General features: G+C 38.6%; 2 protein-coding genes across 3 annotated transcripts in view; one reads left to right on the top strand and one right to left on the bottom strand.

The window, feature by feature from the left end:
• The window catches only part of ccser2 (coiled-coil serine rich protein 2), a 57,819-nt gene extending 55,654 nt beyond the window's left edge, over positions 1 to 2,165 (bottom strand). For both annotated transcript variants that reach the window (XM_014470679.2, XM_023327575.1), the window contains exon 1: positions 1,692 to 2,165. The gene's annotated coding sequence lies outside the window, so the exon portion shown is untranslated. The remainder of the gene's footprint in view (positions 1 to 1,691) is intronic.
• Positions 2,166 to 3,446: 1,281 nt separating this feature from the next.
• Positions 3,447 to 12,857, top strand: LOC111606533 (SPARC-like). The gene is made up of 9 exons (XM_023327280.1): positions 3,447 to 3,634; positions 3,915 to 3,985; positions 4,489 to 4,561; positions 5,523 to 5,634; positions 6,626 to 6,744; positions 6,832 to 6,986; positions 9,093 to 9,205; positions 11,688 to 11,782; positions 12,750 to 12,857. The coding sequence occupies exons 2-9, from the start codon at positions 3,929 to 3,931 to the stop codon at positions 12,812 to 12,814; spliced, it is 789 nt and encodes a 262-aa protein (XP_023183048.1). The 5' UTR covers positions 3,447 to 3,634; positions 3,915 to 3,928; the 3' UTR covers positions 12,815 to 12,857.
• The last annotated feature ends 1,600 nt before the right edge of the window (positions 12,858 to 14,457 follow it).

Here is a 14,457-nt window from a genome sequence, read left to right as displayed (position 1 = left end):
ATTATGATTAGAAGGGAATTTCCTAATCTTTGCAGAACACACTTGTTTCAAATGTCTGTCAGTTTCAGACCTTGTGTCTGTGTTTCACTCTGAGTGTAGGGAGCTATTCCAAGGCTTTAAACATCTGTGGGCTTACCGAGTGAAAGACATCGCTGATAAGCGTGGCTAAGTATAGCTGTAATGATGGGCCACATGCAGTGGCTGAGGAGGGCAAGGAGGATAAAAGAAAAGTCAAAGTCAAGTGGCTCAAGTCGACAATGTCGCAGCAGACGAAAGGTAACAAAATGACCGAACATGCATAGAGGGATGTCCTCTATGCTATCAAATGTCCCATTTGTCAAGTTCGTGCATATCAATTAAGATTAAAGAGCCATGAACTTGCATAAAGCAAGTAAAAATACATTTTTAACAACGGATGTTTGCATGTAGCCAACTGTCTGGGATGCTGCTTAGCCTCTACCTTGCTATGTGGTGAGTCTAAGCCTCTGTTGAACTTTTGGCACTGTCAAAACAAATGACTTCACACATCTCCCTGCTGTAAAAAGGCCCCTCTGAGCATGATGAAAGCACATTTAAACCTCCTATCAGCCTGAGGGGAGCCCCTCCTGGGCACCATGCTGTCTTGGAATGACTGCAATGCACAGAGTAATGAGATGTGTGTGATTTCCACACGTGGTCACATAGCAGACGTGAAGACTGTGAGGGGGCAACGGTGCGTGAAACTCACAGTGAAGAAAAGTTACGTGCGCATTCTGAATTTGGGTGGTCTTTTTAAGACATTGTGGATGGTCAGCTGCTGCTGATGCAATTAGCCTGTAAACACACGCTCAGCCTAAGGTGGTGCACCACGGCTTTTGCCGACAGGTGCCTGTGGGAAACACACATGGGCTTGCATGTAGGAGCATGTGCAGCTGCCCTAATCCGGGAGAAACCACAGGTGTCCATCTCACTTAGTTACACTGTACTGAAAGCCAGTGGCGCTTTGCACTGTCTGGCCTGTACATGTTGCCGCTTTAAATGGAGCGCACATGCACGCTCAGACGCTATATGGCGCAGGCTTGACTGACAACAACTTCAGCTGTGGTGTAAAAATATGATCATGTGGTATTAAAAACCATGGCTAAAATTTAACGTCTGTCTGCTGAAACTTTATGACTGCGTGAGTCATCATCACTCACCCTTGAGTCCTGTGACATATGCCCAGGCAGCATTTACAAAGCCCTGAAAAGTCAAAGGCTAACACAAGGTAGAGCATAATTTTAGATTTTTGTGCAAATATTAATCTGACCAGGTGCATTCACCCCATTTACTCGGATATCCCTAAAAAAAACTGCCATTAAACTCCAATTAGTAGAGTCTACAGTAACTTTGTGTAATTTAGGTCAGAATACAAATACAGCTGCTCTGAATAGAAGTTTCCTTGAAACAGACTAAGCTTTTAACATTCCTCCCATTTGAGATTTGCAGAAATATAAATTATTTCTCATGCTTCTAAAGGCTTTGCCGACCTCATTCATGGAACAATGACTTAATGCTATGACTGTAGGGGGTGACGATGCAAGAAAACCCATCAGCCTCATTGGACAACCAGGAGGATGAACACAGTGATAAACGCTGTATCGAGCTATCATAACCAAAACATATTTCCTTGACCGGTACAGACCAGATTTACAGCGTGTTTGGCGACTTACCTTAATTATTCCTCCAGCATGGCTCCCCATCTAACTGTGAGTAAGCAGTCCGGTTGTTCTCTTGTAATCAGCATGTGGTAAAGAAAAATCTGCAGCGGAAGTTAATCTCTGGCTTCACTTAAAACGTGCTGGGATGCAGTGATGAAGTTACTCGCCTGCAGAAGTTCCAGCAATCACTATCAATCAAATCAACCCAAACTACATGGAAGTCGTAAAGAAAGTCTGGTTATAACGCTTACTCTTTTAAAGTACTTTGTGTTTTTTATCAAATATTTCCCTCAAACTGTTTTAAAAACACGACGCGATCCGCTCGTTGTCAGCTGGCAGCTGCTAAATGGACTTACAGTGGTGGTAAGCAGACCGAAGGAGGAGAAGTTGGTCGTAAAAACAAGATTGTAAACTCAGACGAAATAGCACAGCGTTTTGTTGATAAGCTACCCAAAAGACACAGTACAGCAGCACTGGGCTCCCCCAAGCAGCAGCGGCAGTTTCTCATTCCGACATCCGCCCTCCTCTTCTCCCTGCTGGGCGGAGCTTGGAGCTGTCAACCTGGGCGCGCTAATCTGGCAGCTGACCGCTGCTAATGGGACTGTGACGCCACCGTTTGTTTTTGTTGTTGTTGTTGTTGTTTTTTTTATGTTGTTTTTTGTTTTTTATGAAAAAAAAAAAAAAGAAAGGCTACTAGGTCAAAATAAATACCACATTCCTAACGTGACGTGTCATGTTTTGGACATACATTTTATCTTGATTTGTTTTGTTTTATTAAAAAATGTTTAACATTGTTCCAATAAAGTCAACCTCACGATTGATTTTGTTGTAATTTATAGGTAAATGTACGTTTTTTTTAATTAAACAAGTATTTCATTGAATTTCTGTACTTATTCATTCATAGATAATTTTTCCGTTTTTTATTTTACTCCAAAGTAAACAGCATAGTAGTGATTTAATTTTGTCAGATTATTTTTTATTTTGTTTTGTAGCAAACAAAAAAAAAACAATAAAAAATATGTCTTCGAATTAATATTTATTTTTGTACTTATTTTATCAAATTTATTTTACTTAGTTTCAGTTTAAAGTAACAGAACTAACTAACTTTATTAAAAAACAAAGGAAAAGAAAAACATTTTAGGGATATGACACTGAACTTTTTAAATGTATATATATTTTTTGTTTGTTTTTGTTTTTTGGTGGGGGGGGGGGGGGGGGGGGGTAATTTCACTATCGGAAATCATAAGATTTTTGATGTAAAAAACGTCTTGTGTTTTGTCTCCAATTTATAATTCAGAGCTTTCTGTGCACAAGCCAAGTTTACTCAGAGAGAATGTTTCCAAAATATTTTATAAAATATTCTAAGACCAATAGGGTTCTAAAAGCCAGCAGCCAAAATAACTCACAGAACAGAATGAAAGTAAAACTACTGACAGAAATGTTGACTTTAGATTTATCCTGCTTATCGTTAAGCTGTTATTCATAACTAAAACCACTAGAGGGCAGTATTGTAGTTTTTTTTGCCAGTCATAGCTCAGATTCTCAGTATCCTGCTCACATTCCTTCCTTTTAGTGCCATGTTTCATGCTTCTGACAGTCTGGGATATATTAAAGGTTTTAACGTAAAAAAGAGAAAAAAAAATAGAGCAAAAAGAAGTGTGTTCATAAATCACACTGTGGACCAGTCCCAACTGCAATAAATACCATCTACTTCTCACAAAAACGTTCTCCTCACTTTCCCTCTTTGGAAAGGGAGCAAACACACGTCAAAGCAGAAAAAAAATATAGAGAGAGCAAAGATGTGAAAATCTCTATATGTTGATGGATCAAACAGAAGAAAGACAAAAGTTTCAACACAGCCTGAAAGGAGGAAGGGAGACACAGAGAGAAGAGAAATATCTGGAGACAAGGTGAAGAAGAAGAGTAGGAAAGAAAAGGTGGAATAGGGATTCCTGGTAAGCTTTTCTATTTCTCTATCATCAAAGAAAGAAATTCAACTGTTTGACTATTAAAAAAAACTTCCACAACTAAAAGTCAAGAGTACTCTAAGTGTGAACCAATGCTCTCCTTACGGAGAGCAAATTACTTTTTGTGGTCTTCTGGATCCTCAGTGTGCCTCTGTTTCCTACTGTGTTATCAGATTGAAATAATAGTAAATAAACCACAGCAGAAGAAGGCAGAAAACATCACCTGTTAACCTCACCAAACTTCCTTATTTGTCACTTTTAATTGCAGTGGATGTCTCAGTCATGAAGCTGAACTCGATACTTGCCTTCTTTCTCCTTATTTACCCATATGCAGCCATGGTAAGTTTTTCTAAATATGATTATCCACCAAAAAACTGATTTTCTCATACAATTTGGAAACATTCACTTTGCTACACATTATAGTTAAAAATAAATGCTATGTTGCTTTTGTCACCTCTGTATGCCTTTGATTCCAGACACAATTACAGGTAGAAGATTCCTTAGGCCATCTATTTGTTGCTACAGCGATCAGATTGCTGGTTATAAGTTTAAAATAAAAGTACAAGTTATGGGAGCCTGGCTCAAGCACTTGGCCACCTGCATGTGATCTGTGAAACTTTTGGGGGGCAGATGTGGAGCTGGCGTAGACTACAAAGAGTCTTAAAATTCATCTCATGGAGATAGAATATGTTTGCAAACCTGTAAGTGACTTAGATTATAATTTTGGACTAAATTGATAATTCACTGACGCCTCTGAAATAAAATGAGCACCCATGATCGTTTAGCTCTCTATGTTGAGCATGGCAGATAACTTTCAGAATATGCTTGTCATTTTGGTGCAGGGAGGCAGAGCTCTGCGGAGACAGAGAGAAGCTGAAGAGAGGCTGACACCATACATTGGTAGAGTGGACCCCGGTAAGATCCAACAGCAAAAGAAAGCCATATATGTCTGCATGCCAGTGATGAAAAGGTCATGTAAGGCTAAGAATAATCAAGCAAGCATAATTTTCCCGCTACCTGGTAGTCATGTAATAAACATGTAGAATCAGAAAAGATAACTACTTTAGTTATCCCATACAGAGGACAACAAAAAAGTGAAATACGTAAAAAGAAAAAAATGACAAGCAGACATTAAAAATACCTATAGTCAAGGTTATTGTCTTGTTAAAATGATAAAGAGGTTATTGAGCAAAACAAGGCATTATCTGCATGTCAATTAAAGTCTGTGACTTACTGCCATTTATTTAGTGAACCTCATGTTGACAAACAGGATAACTTTTTCCTTTAATAAAGACAATCATCATTTGATAACTACTTCTTGTATCTACTCAAGAAGTGCTACATTTTTTCTGGTGTTCTGAAACATTTACAGTATGTGCAACAAAACAGAGAAGAGAAGAAAAGAAATAATTAAGGTTAGGTTTACACAAATGGCCTTTCTTTGTGTGTGTAATGATAAAAGTTTAAAGGATATCTACAAGTTTCATACTTATGCTTACTTACAATTGTTCAGTCCATTAGGTCATTTTATCAGTCAGATTATCAGCACAAACTACCGTTTAGGAAAGTGTTGGTATTTTTGGTGTGTTTTATTGTCCACCAAAACACGATTTCACATAAAAAGACATGGAAATAATGCCGCGTATGCTGTTCATTCTTTCCTTGACTTTCTGGTGACGGCTCTTTTCATTTCAACACAATCTCAACAGAGTTTACTCGAGTCTTTGCTCAAGAGGGGATCACCTCAAGATCCCAGCTTTCAAAGCTCAACTGCCTAGTATTTTATAAAAAACAGTTGACTTATTTAAAATGAAAAAATGTATATAATTTATATTTATTATATAAATAATAGTATATACCTTGTTTACTATTTCAGAAAAGCTTTGTGAGCTGCTCAGATGCCACAGTCCCGTTGGATCTTGGTGCCAAGTAGTTCAGGAAAAGGGAATTCTCACACCCAAGTGTGTTTGTCCGCAGTCATGCCCACGGTAAACACCCTGCATGACACTTTTTTACTATCCGGTGTCGTTTGTAAGCAAGTCATTTCAATGACTGTACATTTGTCAAGCTCCCTCATGAAAAGATACTTGCAAAAGTATTCACAAACACTGACTTTTTTTCAGTACATACTCAAAAATGTTGTGTATTTTCTTGGAATTTTATGGCATAGTGTGTTATGGTGTCAACGTATTGCAAAGCTATGACAAAAAACACGAAGGCTGCAGTTTAAAAAATATTTTCCAAAAAGTAAAATAAAGAAAAGTGAGTCGTGGCATGCATTTGTGTTTAGTCCCAGATTCAATATTTTCTAGGATTACCTTTCACTGCAATTAGAGCTGCAAGTCTTTGGGAGTGTGCCTACAAGATCTTTTTTCCATGTTTCTGATGAAATCTTGTAAGTCCTGCCACATGTTGTTACTTGGAGTTTGGTCTAGTCATTGACTATTATTTTATAACTCTTGAACACTTTTAGATCTATGCCATTCTTTTGCTGCTAGGGTTGTATATTTAGGGTCACATCCCCGATGGAAGTTGAATCTCCACTGATTTGTCAGATTATTGTAGGCTTTCTCCCAAGATTGAACTGTATTTAGCTCCATGAATCATACAATAAACTCTGACTTGTTTTCTTGCTCCCACTAAAGAAAAGCATCCCCATAGCATGATTCTGCCACCACCATGTTTCACTGTGTGGATGGTGTATTAAAAATGATGTTCAGCGTTTGTTTTGCATTCAAACTTAATTTTGGCTGTATCTTTTGTTATTTTGCTCATACATAGTCAGAAGACAACTTTATGGACTGAATTAAACATTTGAAATTAAAGGGTGGATAAATACAAATGTATGCCACATTTTCCAGATTTAAAAAAAAACATGCTTTGTTTTTTTCGCTCACCTGCCATTATCCATTGCTCTCCGTAAACCAAGTTTGAAGTGCACACTTTGTTATCTGTGTGGGCGCTGACTTGTTCCATCAGGCAGAGGGCGCCAGTGTGCAGTGTTCTGGGAAAGACCTATGGGAATGAGTGTTTGCTTCACAAAGAAGCCTGTAGGAAGAGGCGCCGCACTGGAGTGGCTCACTCAGGACCCTGTTTGGGTAAACACGCATAACATTCAATATGTGGCGGAATTTCCAGAGTTCTCTCCAGCTTGCTAAATCAGTTCTCTTATTCCCTCTTAACAGTCCTCAAGAGTGAATGCACCAAGGAAGAGCTGGGCCAGTTTCCATATCGTCTCCTTGACTGGTTTCTTCTCCTGAGGCGAATGAGGGAGTCGTACACACCTGCAGCTCTGCCACAAACCTGTCTCAGCCACGCCGAGAGGACGCAGCTGGCAAAGGTCAAACTTTGTGGTTGAAAGTGACCAAAAAGCAGTAGACTCATAGAAGACCAGGAGACCTTTGTAAAGCAATAAATTTGATTTATTGTCTACGACAACATCAGCCAGCGATGACACAATGCGAATCAATATCAACCGCGAATTGAATTACTTAAGAAACTAAAACTGGAAGAACGACATGCTAAGAGATCGCTTTCGCTCCTAGTGTAACCCTACTCCAAACACAAAGTTGTTTTTTTTTTTGTTTTTTTAACAACAGACATCACCACTGTGCTGTTGCCCTTTGTGCTCTTGTCTGGTGACTGATCGATGCTAACAACCAACTGGAAGTGGCGAGTTCTTCTGTTGCGTGTGGCCTGGTTGCCCACAAACTGAGACGGGGGCTCTCAGGAGCACATTGCATAAATAGGGGTTTGGTCAATATCCACTGAATTATTCAATAAGATGATGAAAGAGGGATAACTTAACAACCTCTCTCCAGCAACCCTTGATCTCCACAGCCTCACATAAATTAAATGAAAACCTGTGCATTGTTTTCAGTATATGGGAAGTGATACATGATGTGAAAGGGTAGAAGCTTTTCAAATACTATGAAGGTTGCCATTCTTAGAGAGGTAATATCTAATAATTATTTTAAATTATACAGTGTGGAAGCATTTGTGCCTCTTTTCCAAATTTTGTCACATCACTCGAAATGTATTTTATTAGGATTTTATGTGCTAGACCGACACAAAGTAGTGTGTATTTCAGAAGAGTGTGAAACGTGCTATAGGATTTTCAGAGATTCTAGCAAATAAAATCTGAAGAGTGTGTAGTGGAGTTATATTTTGGTTTGCAATTGTGCTACATTTTTGTTTCATTTTGAGTAATGGGTTGAACAGTTCTCCATGAGGAATGGAAAGTTTGGGACATTGTTTTGTAATCCAATTGTGTTTTAAATGTCTCCACTACTTCATCTCTTAGTTGGGTTAGGGTTTATGGTTGATATAGTAACTCTATTTACAAGGTAGGAAATTGTGCAAATTTTTTGCACCGTTTTTATTGATAGGATTTCAAAGGGGGAATGGATGTCTTTGCGCTACACTTTTCAGGTTTTAATTGTAAAAAAAAAAAAAAAAAAAATGAAGTAGGAAATTCTTTCCAAACACTTCAACAGTATGCCCTACTTTGTGTTGGTTCTTCACATAAAATCCCAAGAAAAAAATAGCCTTTCCATTGCATCATCAACATCCATCCATTTTCTAACACCCTTGTCCCTAGTGGGGTCGGGAGGGCTGCTGGTGTCTATCTCCAGCTAACGTTCTGGACGAGAGGCGGGGTTCACCCTGGACAGGTCACCAGTCTGTCACAGGGCAACACAGAGACAGACATGACACACAACCTGAGAATTTAGAGAGACCAATTTACCTAACAGTCATGTTTTTGGACTGTGGGAGGAAGCCAGAGTACCCGGAGAGAACCCACGTATGCATGAACCCACAGTGCTTCCCGGGCTGGGAATCGAACCCAGGACCTTCTTGCTGCAAGGCAACATGACGTAACCAGCAGGTCAGCAGTGACCATCTCTAAGTGTGCCGTCTATAGAGAAAAAAAACTAAGAGAGAAGATGGAGGTAATGGCAGCAATAACTACAGATTTAGTAAGTGGGTAACATAAAACTACACACTGATTGTTTTGATACCTTGCAAATACCTGATACCTGTTTGATACCTCCTCATTCAGGACAAGTCATTAGCTTGTCCTGAATGAGGACAAGCTAATGACTAGATATTTGGAAAAAATGCCACTGTTTGTTTGGTTGGGCTTAATCAAAAATCTGATTGAAAGATAGGTGCTACTTCTTCTCCTGGCACCAGTATTTCAATGAAAAGACTTTTTAAAAAATATGATCATCATGAAAAGGAAACATTGTGTAAATTAAAAACAACAGCATGCTGAAAATGGAGCCTTGAGGTGCACCACAATGTAATCTCACTCTTTATAAATTATTACTTTTAATAAACTGAGCTTGAACTTTAGTAGTGCAATATTAATATTAATGCATTATTAAAATGCAGCAAAGCGCAATGATCTTCTTATTTCTACATCTCTCTCTTTTGTTTTTAGGAAAGCTTTACTTTACTGGACAAGAACAAAGACGGAAAGCTGAGCAGGAGGGATCTGAAGAAGCTATATTACAAGAAGATGCCTTCGGAGCGTTGTGCTACACCATTCTTCCTGTTAGTCCCGTCTGCACCCATTTACAAACGCATAAAATAAACACATTCCTTTTTACACATATAATTTATTTTTAACCCTCTATGGCATGACTTTTGATTTTTTTTTGGAGAAAAAATATTTCCATGCATTCTTTGGGAGCTTGGTGGTCCCTAATTACATATCAATCATAAAATCGGACCCTGACAACTCCCGGAACCGGATTTGGGTTTGTTGCCTCAGGGCAACATTGTGCTACCAGGGGTCTAGAACGCCAAGGTTTTCTACAGTGATTATGAGAAATGAAATACAAATCAAACAAAAGCTAAATTAATAAAAAAAATCATTTTCTTGACAAAAATAAATCAGACATGGTTCCAACTCACCAAATATGAAATAAACAACCAACGTTCATTAATGAATGCTACATTTAAGCAAATTACTAATTTGTGTGTTTGTACGTGTGTATGTTTGGCGGAGTTAGAATCACTAAGGATGTTGCAGTCAGTCTTTTTCCCTATTATATGTAAAACATCAGGAAAGAATTGCTTGTTGATGTGAAAAAGATTGTATGTCACTTTTCTGGTACTTGATTATTGACATACCTGTGAATCACCATCTGTTCATCTGGTTATCTATGGGTTGTAGCAACAAGATTCACATCAGTGACTGGAGTTAGGGCTACAGGTTCTTTTTTTAAGAGTTTGTAGTTCTGATTTTTTTTTATTATTATTTGAGCCAAGCAAAGGAAAATATTTCCACCAGCTCCCATATCTGGTAGATTGGTGGTGGCACGACTCGCCCTGTGTAGGTTTGAAAGTTGTACGGAACACTATCTGCACCAGCCATACGAATGACTCTGCAGCCCCATATTTTTGGTTTTGGCAGGTATTGCTTCAGTCTTTGCCTGCCTTGGAATAGGACCATTTATTCATTGATAACCAGCTAATCACCCTTTGGGACTGAAGTTAGTTTTGAGGATAAACAAACAATGAAATAATGGTGGTACAGTGGATCCTCATGTTTTCATCAGGAATGACCCCAACTTATGAACCATGCACCTTTTGTCCATGAAATGATCTTGCATCATTCTCCTGTTGCTGTTAGTCATTAATAAAGTTAAGAAATTGGCTTTATAATTATTTTGTAATCAACTGCATATCAATGCACTACAATAATATTTTCTGAACAAAAGGGCCCCAACTGCACAATGTTGCCCTGAGGCAACAAACAAAAATACAGTTTTCGCATATCAATTATAAAAACAAAATGTCTTGAAATGATCTACAATGCTTCTTTACATACTCACAGACATTAAAGTAATTTTTGTTAGAGTTACCCAAAATTTTAACATGAAGAAAAGTGATCTATAACTTACAAGTAGGAGGCAAGGTGTAGCATGCAACTCTCCTTCATAAAAAGGACTGCCAGTCTTCCAAGTAAATGGTCACATGAACCTCAATACCTTTTATTTGGACAAAAATATGTCTGGTGGTACTTTAAATCACCCCCAACCCCCAAAAAATAAAATAAAGGAGCAACGTGAGGTACAGATATGTGGTTTGTTGCCTGAGGGCAACGCCATGGTATAGAGGGTTAAGATGATTGTAACATATCTCTAGTTCTGATCTATTTTTTATTCAGCAACATGTAGTCATTTAACTTTGCTCATATGTTCATGTTGACGTGACCTCATGTCACACAGAGGTTCATGGTGGAAGCCTTCTGTCTCTTGCAATATGTTAGCTTGCAGCTAATCGCCATTACGACGAGGTTGAAATGTATCACGTTTTTTTCTCCCCCCCCCCCACTCTGATCAAGTTGCGCCTCCCACCATGCTGTTCTCTCTGCGCGCCATCCATCCATCCTCCACGCTGGGCAGTGCTTCCTTCCTCATCCTCCCTGCTGATCTCATATGACCACACAATTTCTCCATTAACTCTCTTTCTTTACCATTTCCTCTCCCCATTCCCTCCTCTTTACCTACCGTCTGTTTCGTTTTTAGCTCATACGTTTATCCCTTCCCTATATCAGCCTGTCCTTCATTTTATCTCTCCTGTCATCATTCCAAGTGCTATTTTTCTCTACAATCCACTTGTCCATTCACCCACCCGCTGCCCCACACACACACACAAACCGCCAGCTCTCTCTGCCAGTCTTCAGTGACAGGTTTTGTGGCAGTGGGGCTGTCTGTGTCAATGTCAAGCCATTCCCAGCAATGATAATGTTTATTACCCTTTGTGTTCCCTGCGGCTCCCGGATTAACACAAATTGAAGGAGTACCCTTCAGAGATAACGCCGCGCGGCGAACTAAAAGACAATGACAGCTGTGTTTTCCCAATCTCAGTCTGCTTTGCAGTGATGCTTCTTGAAAGCATTCCCTTTCTGTCTCCACGCAGCAAATCTCTAGTCCTGTGTTTGAAATCTAAAGCGTCTGTATACGCATTGTCAGAATTCGTTGAATGTGCCACGTTATGAAGTCGCCGTATTGTGCTGTGCTTGCAGGTCTTGTGATCGCGACAAGAACAAGAAAGTCACTGTGAAAGAGTGGACAGCCTGTCTGGTGGATCGTTCCGAGGCCTGGTTTTATCATTTCATGTGTCAGTTACAACTTTTGTTTTTCCAAGTTTATGATAATTATTACCAAAAAAAATCAAATAAAAAAATCAAGAGAGACATAGAGATAATTTATTTCAACAAGTAATTGTGCTGATCACTAGACTCTTTTGCCATTTCCTCTCTTGAATTATTTTTTTACAAGTATCCTTATAAATTTCCATGACCTTATTTGTCGTCTGTTTGTACCTAATTTCAGTAAAGTCTTGTTAAATTGAAAGACGATCTGAAAAGTGAAGTCTGCCTTGATTCAGTAGATGATTCATCAATTAAATCTTTCATAATGAACATTCACTGAACGTCTAATTCAGCACATAAATTAGCGACTTTGATTTAAGTACGAGACAATAAACCCTAAAAAAGAGTTGGTCAATTTTTCTCATGAACAGATGTGAAAACTAAATGAAGGGTAGACATTCCTAGACTTTATTGGTTAACATACCTTCCTTTATTTGATGAAGCGCAGCCTTTAAAAACACCACTTTTTAAGAGAGTAAAAGCCATAACTCCAATAACCATTAAATGTATCAAATGCCTCTTTCGTACTGTAGGTAGTGGTGACTGATGGCCTAAAGAATACAGTGGCTTTAAAAGTTCAAGTACAAAACTGTGAATGTTGTAATTAAAGCACAAACATTTCAGGACTTGTGCTATTAAAAAATTAGCTTACAGTTTGTGTTTATTTTTGTTGAACTTAATTAGAAGAAGGGAGGGGAGCAATTTCTTTAAGATTCTTGCAAGAACCGTCACTGAAAGGGGGGAGTATGAGTTTGTTCAAATATCTGTCAGTGGCTTCTTCACATATTATACCTTCTTTTTGCAGTCTTTAATAAATAATATCAGTTTTAACCATTGTTCTCTATGAGCCTTTAGCTGAAAAATGAAGGATGATTTTCTTTCTTTGTTTTTCACTATCCACAGTGATGATTTTTTTTTGTACTTTGTCCACAGCAATGAAAATGGGCTCTCACCAGCTGTGTCCTACTGTCAAACAAGAACTCCTGCATCTCTTTTGAACTTGCATCAGTACAGCAATCTGATTAAATAAAAAATAACTGTTTCTCTGCAAACACTGTCGAGTTCTCTGTTTCACTGCTTGTAACATGGCGATTCATCGTACTAACTTCATTTTCTGTCTGTATTGTATGGACGCCCTAAATGCCCGAACAAGACCTCCTCTGTCAATTACGTTTACTGCTAATTACTTTTGGTGACATTTCTACAATTGTGTTGTAAAGCATCGAGAACAATGGGTAATACTGAAACCAAATGAACACGCTTTGAATAATTGGTTATTCAAGCATGCTTTGAATAACCAATTAGAGGGAAAGACGGCTGCGGCGGACTTCACAGAAAGATACAAGAAGCAAGATCGAATATAAAGATATGTGTAGGAGAAGTCCTTAGTGCAAAGTGACGTGACCAGAGAGAAGGCAGAGGGATAATAAAAGGAGGTTAACCAGAGCAGTACTGAAAAGTGTCATGGGGCATCTGCAGAAGCCGAGGGAGGAAAGATGTGAAGAAAAGGGAAAGAGAAAATGTGTTTGTGAAAGATGGGAAGAGGTAATGCACTGTAAATGGGAGTGCTAGTAATGGAGTAATGCATAAAAAATGGATCAGAAATGAAGGAAAGAAGGAGAACAGAGAGAAAGAGAGAGAGGTGGCGGTAACTGAGAGAGAGGGAGACAAAATGCGAGAGAGAAAGGAAGAAAGAAATATGCCATGAAATATAAAACATGGTGCTCTAAAAACTCTTGTTGCAACTTTGTTAAAGCTTCAAGGATACATTTCTGTGAGGCAGAACTGTTGGAGGAAATGTCTGGCCTGCAGTGGACTTCTCAGTATGACTGGTTTCCCTGGTCTAATTAGCCTTCGAATATGCCCTGCCTGCAGGATGAGGGGAAGAAAAAGAGACATCGGAAGGAGGAGAGGTTTCTGGACTCAGTGTGAGATGCAGCTCCAGCCCAGACTTAAGGCTAATGATGATTCAGAACTGCTCACTAGAAATGTTTTTTTTTTAAACTTTTTATCTTTAAGATCAAACTCTAGATGTTTTCTTTTTAATCAGATTGTCTTACGGTGTTTTTTCTCAAGTGTAGTGTAAACCACTGGAGAGATCAAATTTGTTTTAGAACACAAATTCAAATGTGTCTTTTGTTAAAGTGGTGTAGGAGCAAAATACAGGCAGGATGATCATGATGTGGTAGCTCAATGAGAAGAACAGGGACGGTAACCAATGATTTCACGCTGCAAAAGAACATATTTAAACATGTGTATTTACCCATTGCTCAGGTGGCACTCTATCACAGTACCACACTGGAACTTATTAAATTGAACTTGCCTTTAAAAGTTATTCCATCGACCATAGAATTGCGCAAATTGAAAATACGAAAATAAATTTGCTCAATGGAAACACGCAAATATTAGAAAAACAAAAGTTTTTTTTGGTAAAAAGTTTTTGTGCTAGAATGAGGTAGTTTTTTCTTTTTGGCCACATTGAAATTGATGTATTTTGCAATAATGCAAGGGAAACATGATTTTTTGCATCACTTGATCAACAGCTGGATTTTACTACAGGAGAAAAAGACACAGAACGAAGACAAGAGGAGGGTGATGGTTTGTTTTTATATTTCATTTTATGGACAGCATGCTGCTGGCT

The sequence above is a fragment of the Xiphophorus maculatus genome, chromosome 22, assembly GCF_002775205.1.
Source record: "Xiphophorus maculatus strain JP 163 A chromosome 22, X_maculatus-5.0-male, whole genome shotgun sequence".
Lineage (NCBI taxonomy): Eukaryota > Metazoa > Chordata > Actinopteri > Cyprinodontiformes > Poeciliidae > Xiphophorus > Xiphophorus maculatus.
This window is presented reverse-complemented; position numbering and strand designations above follow the sequence as displayed.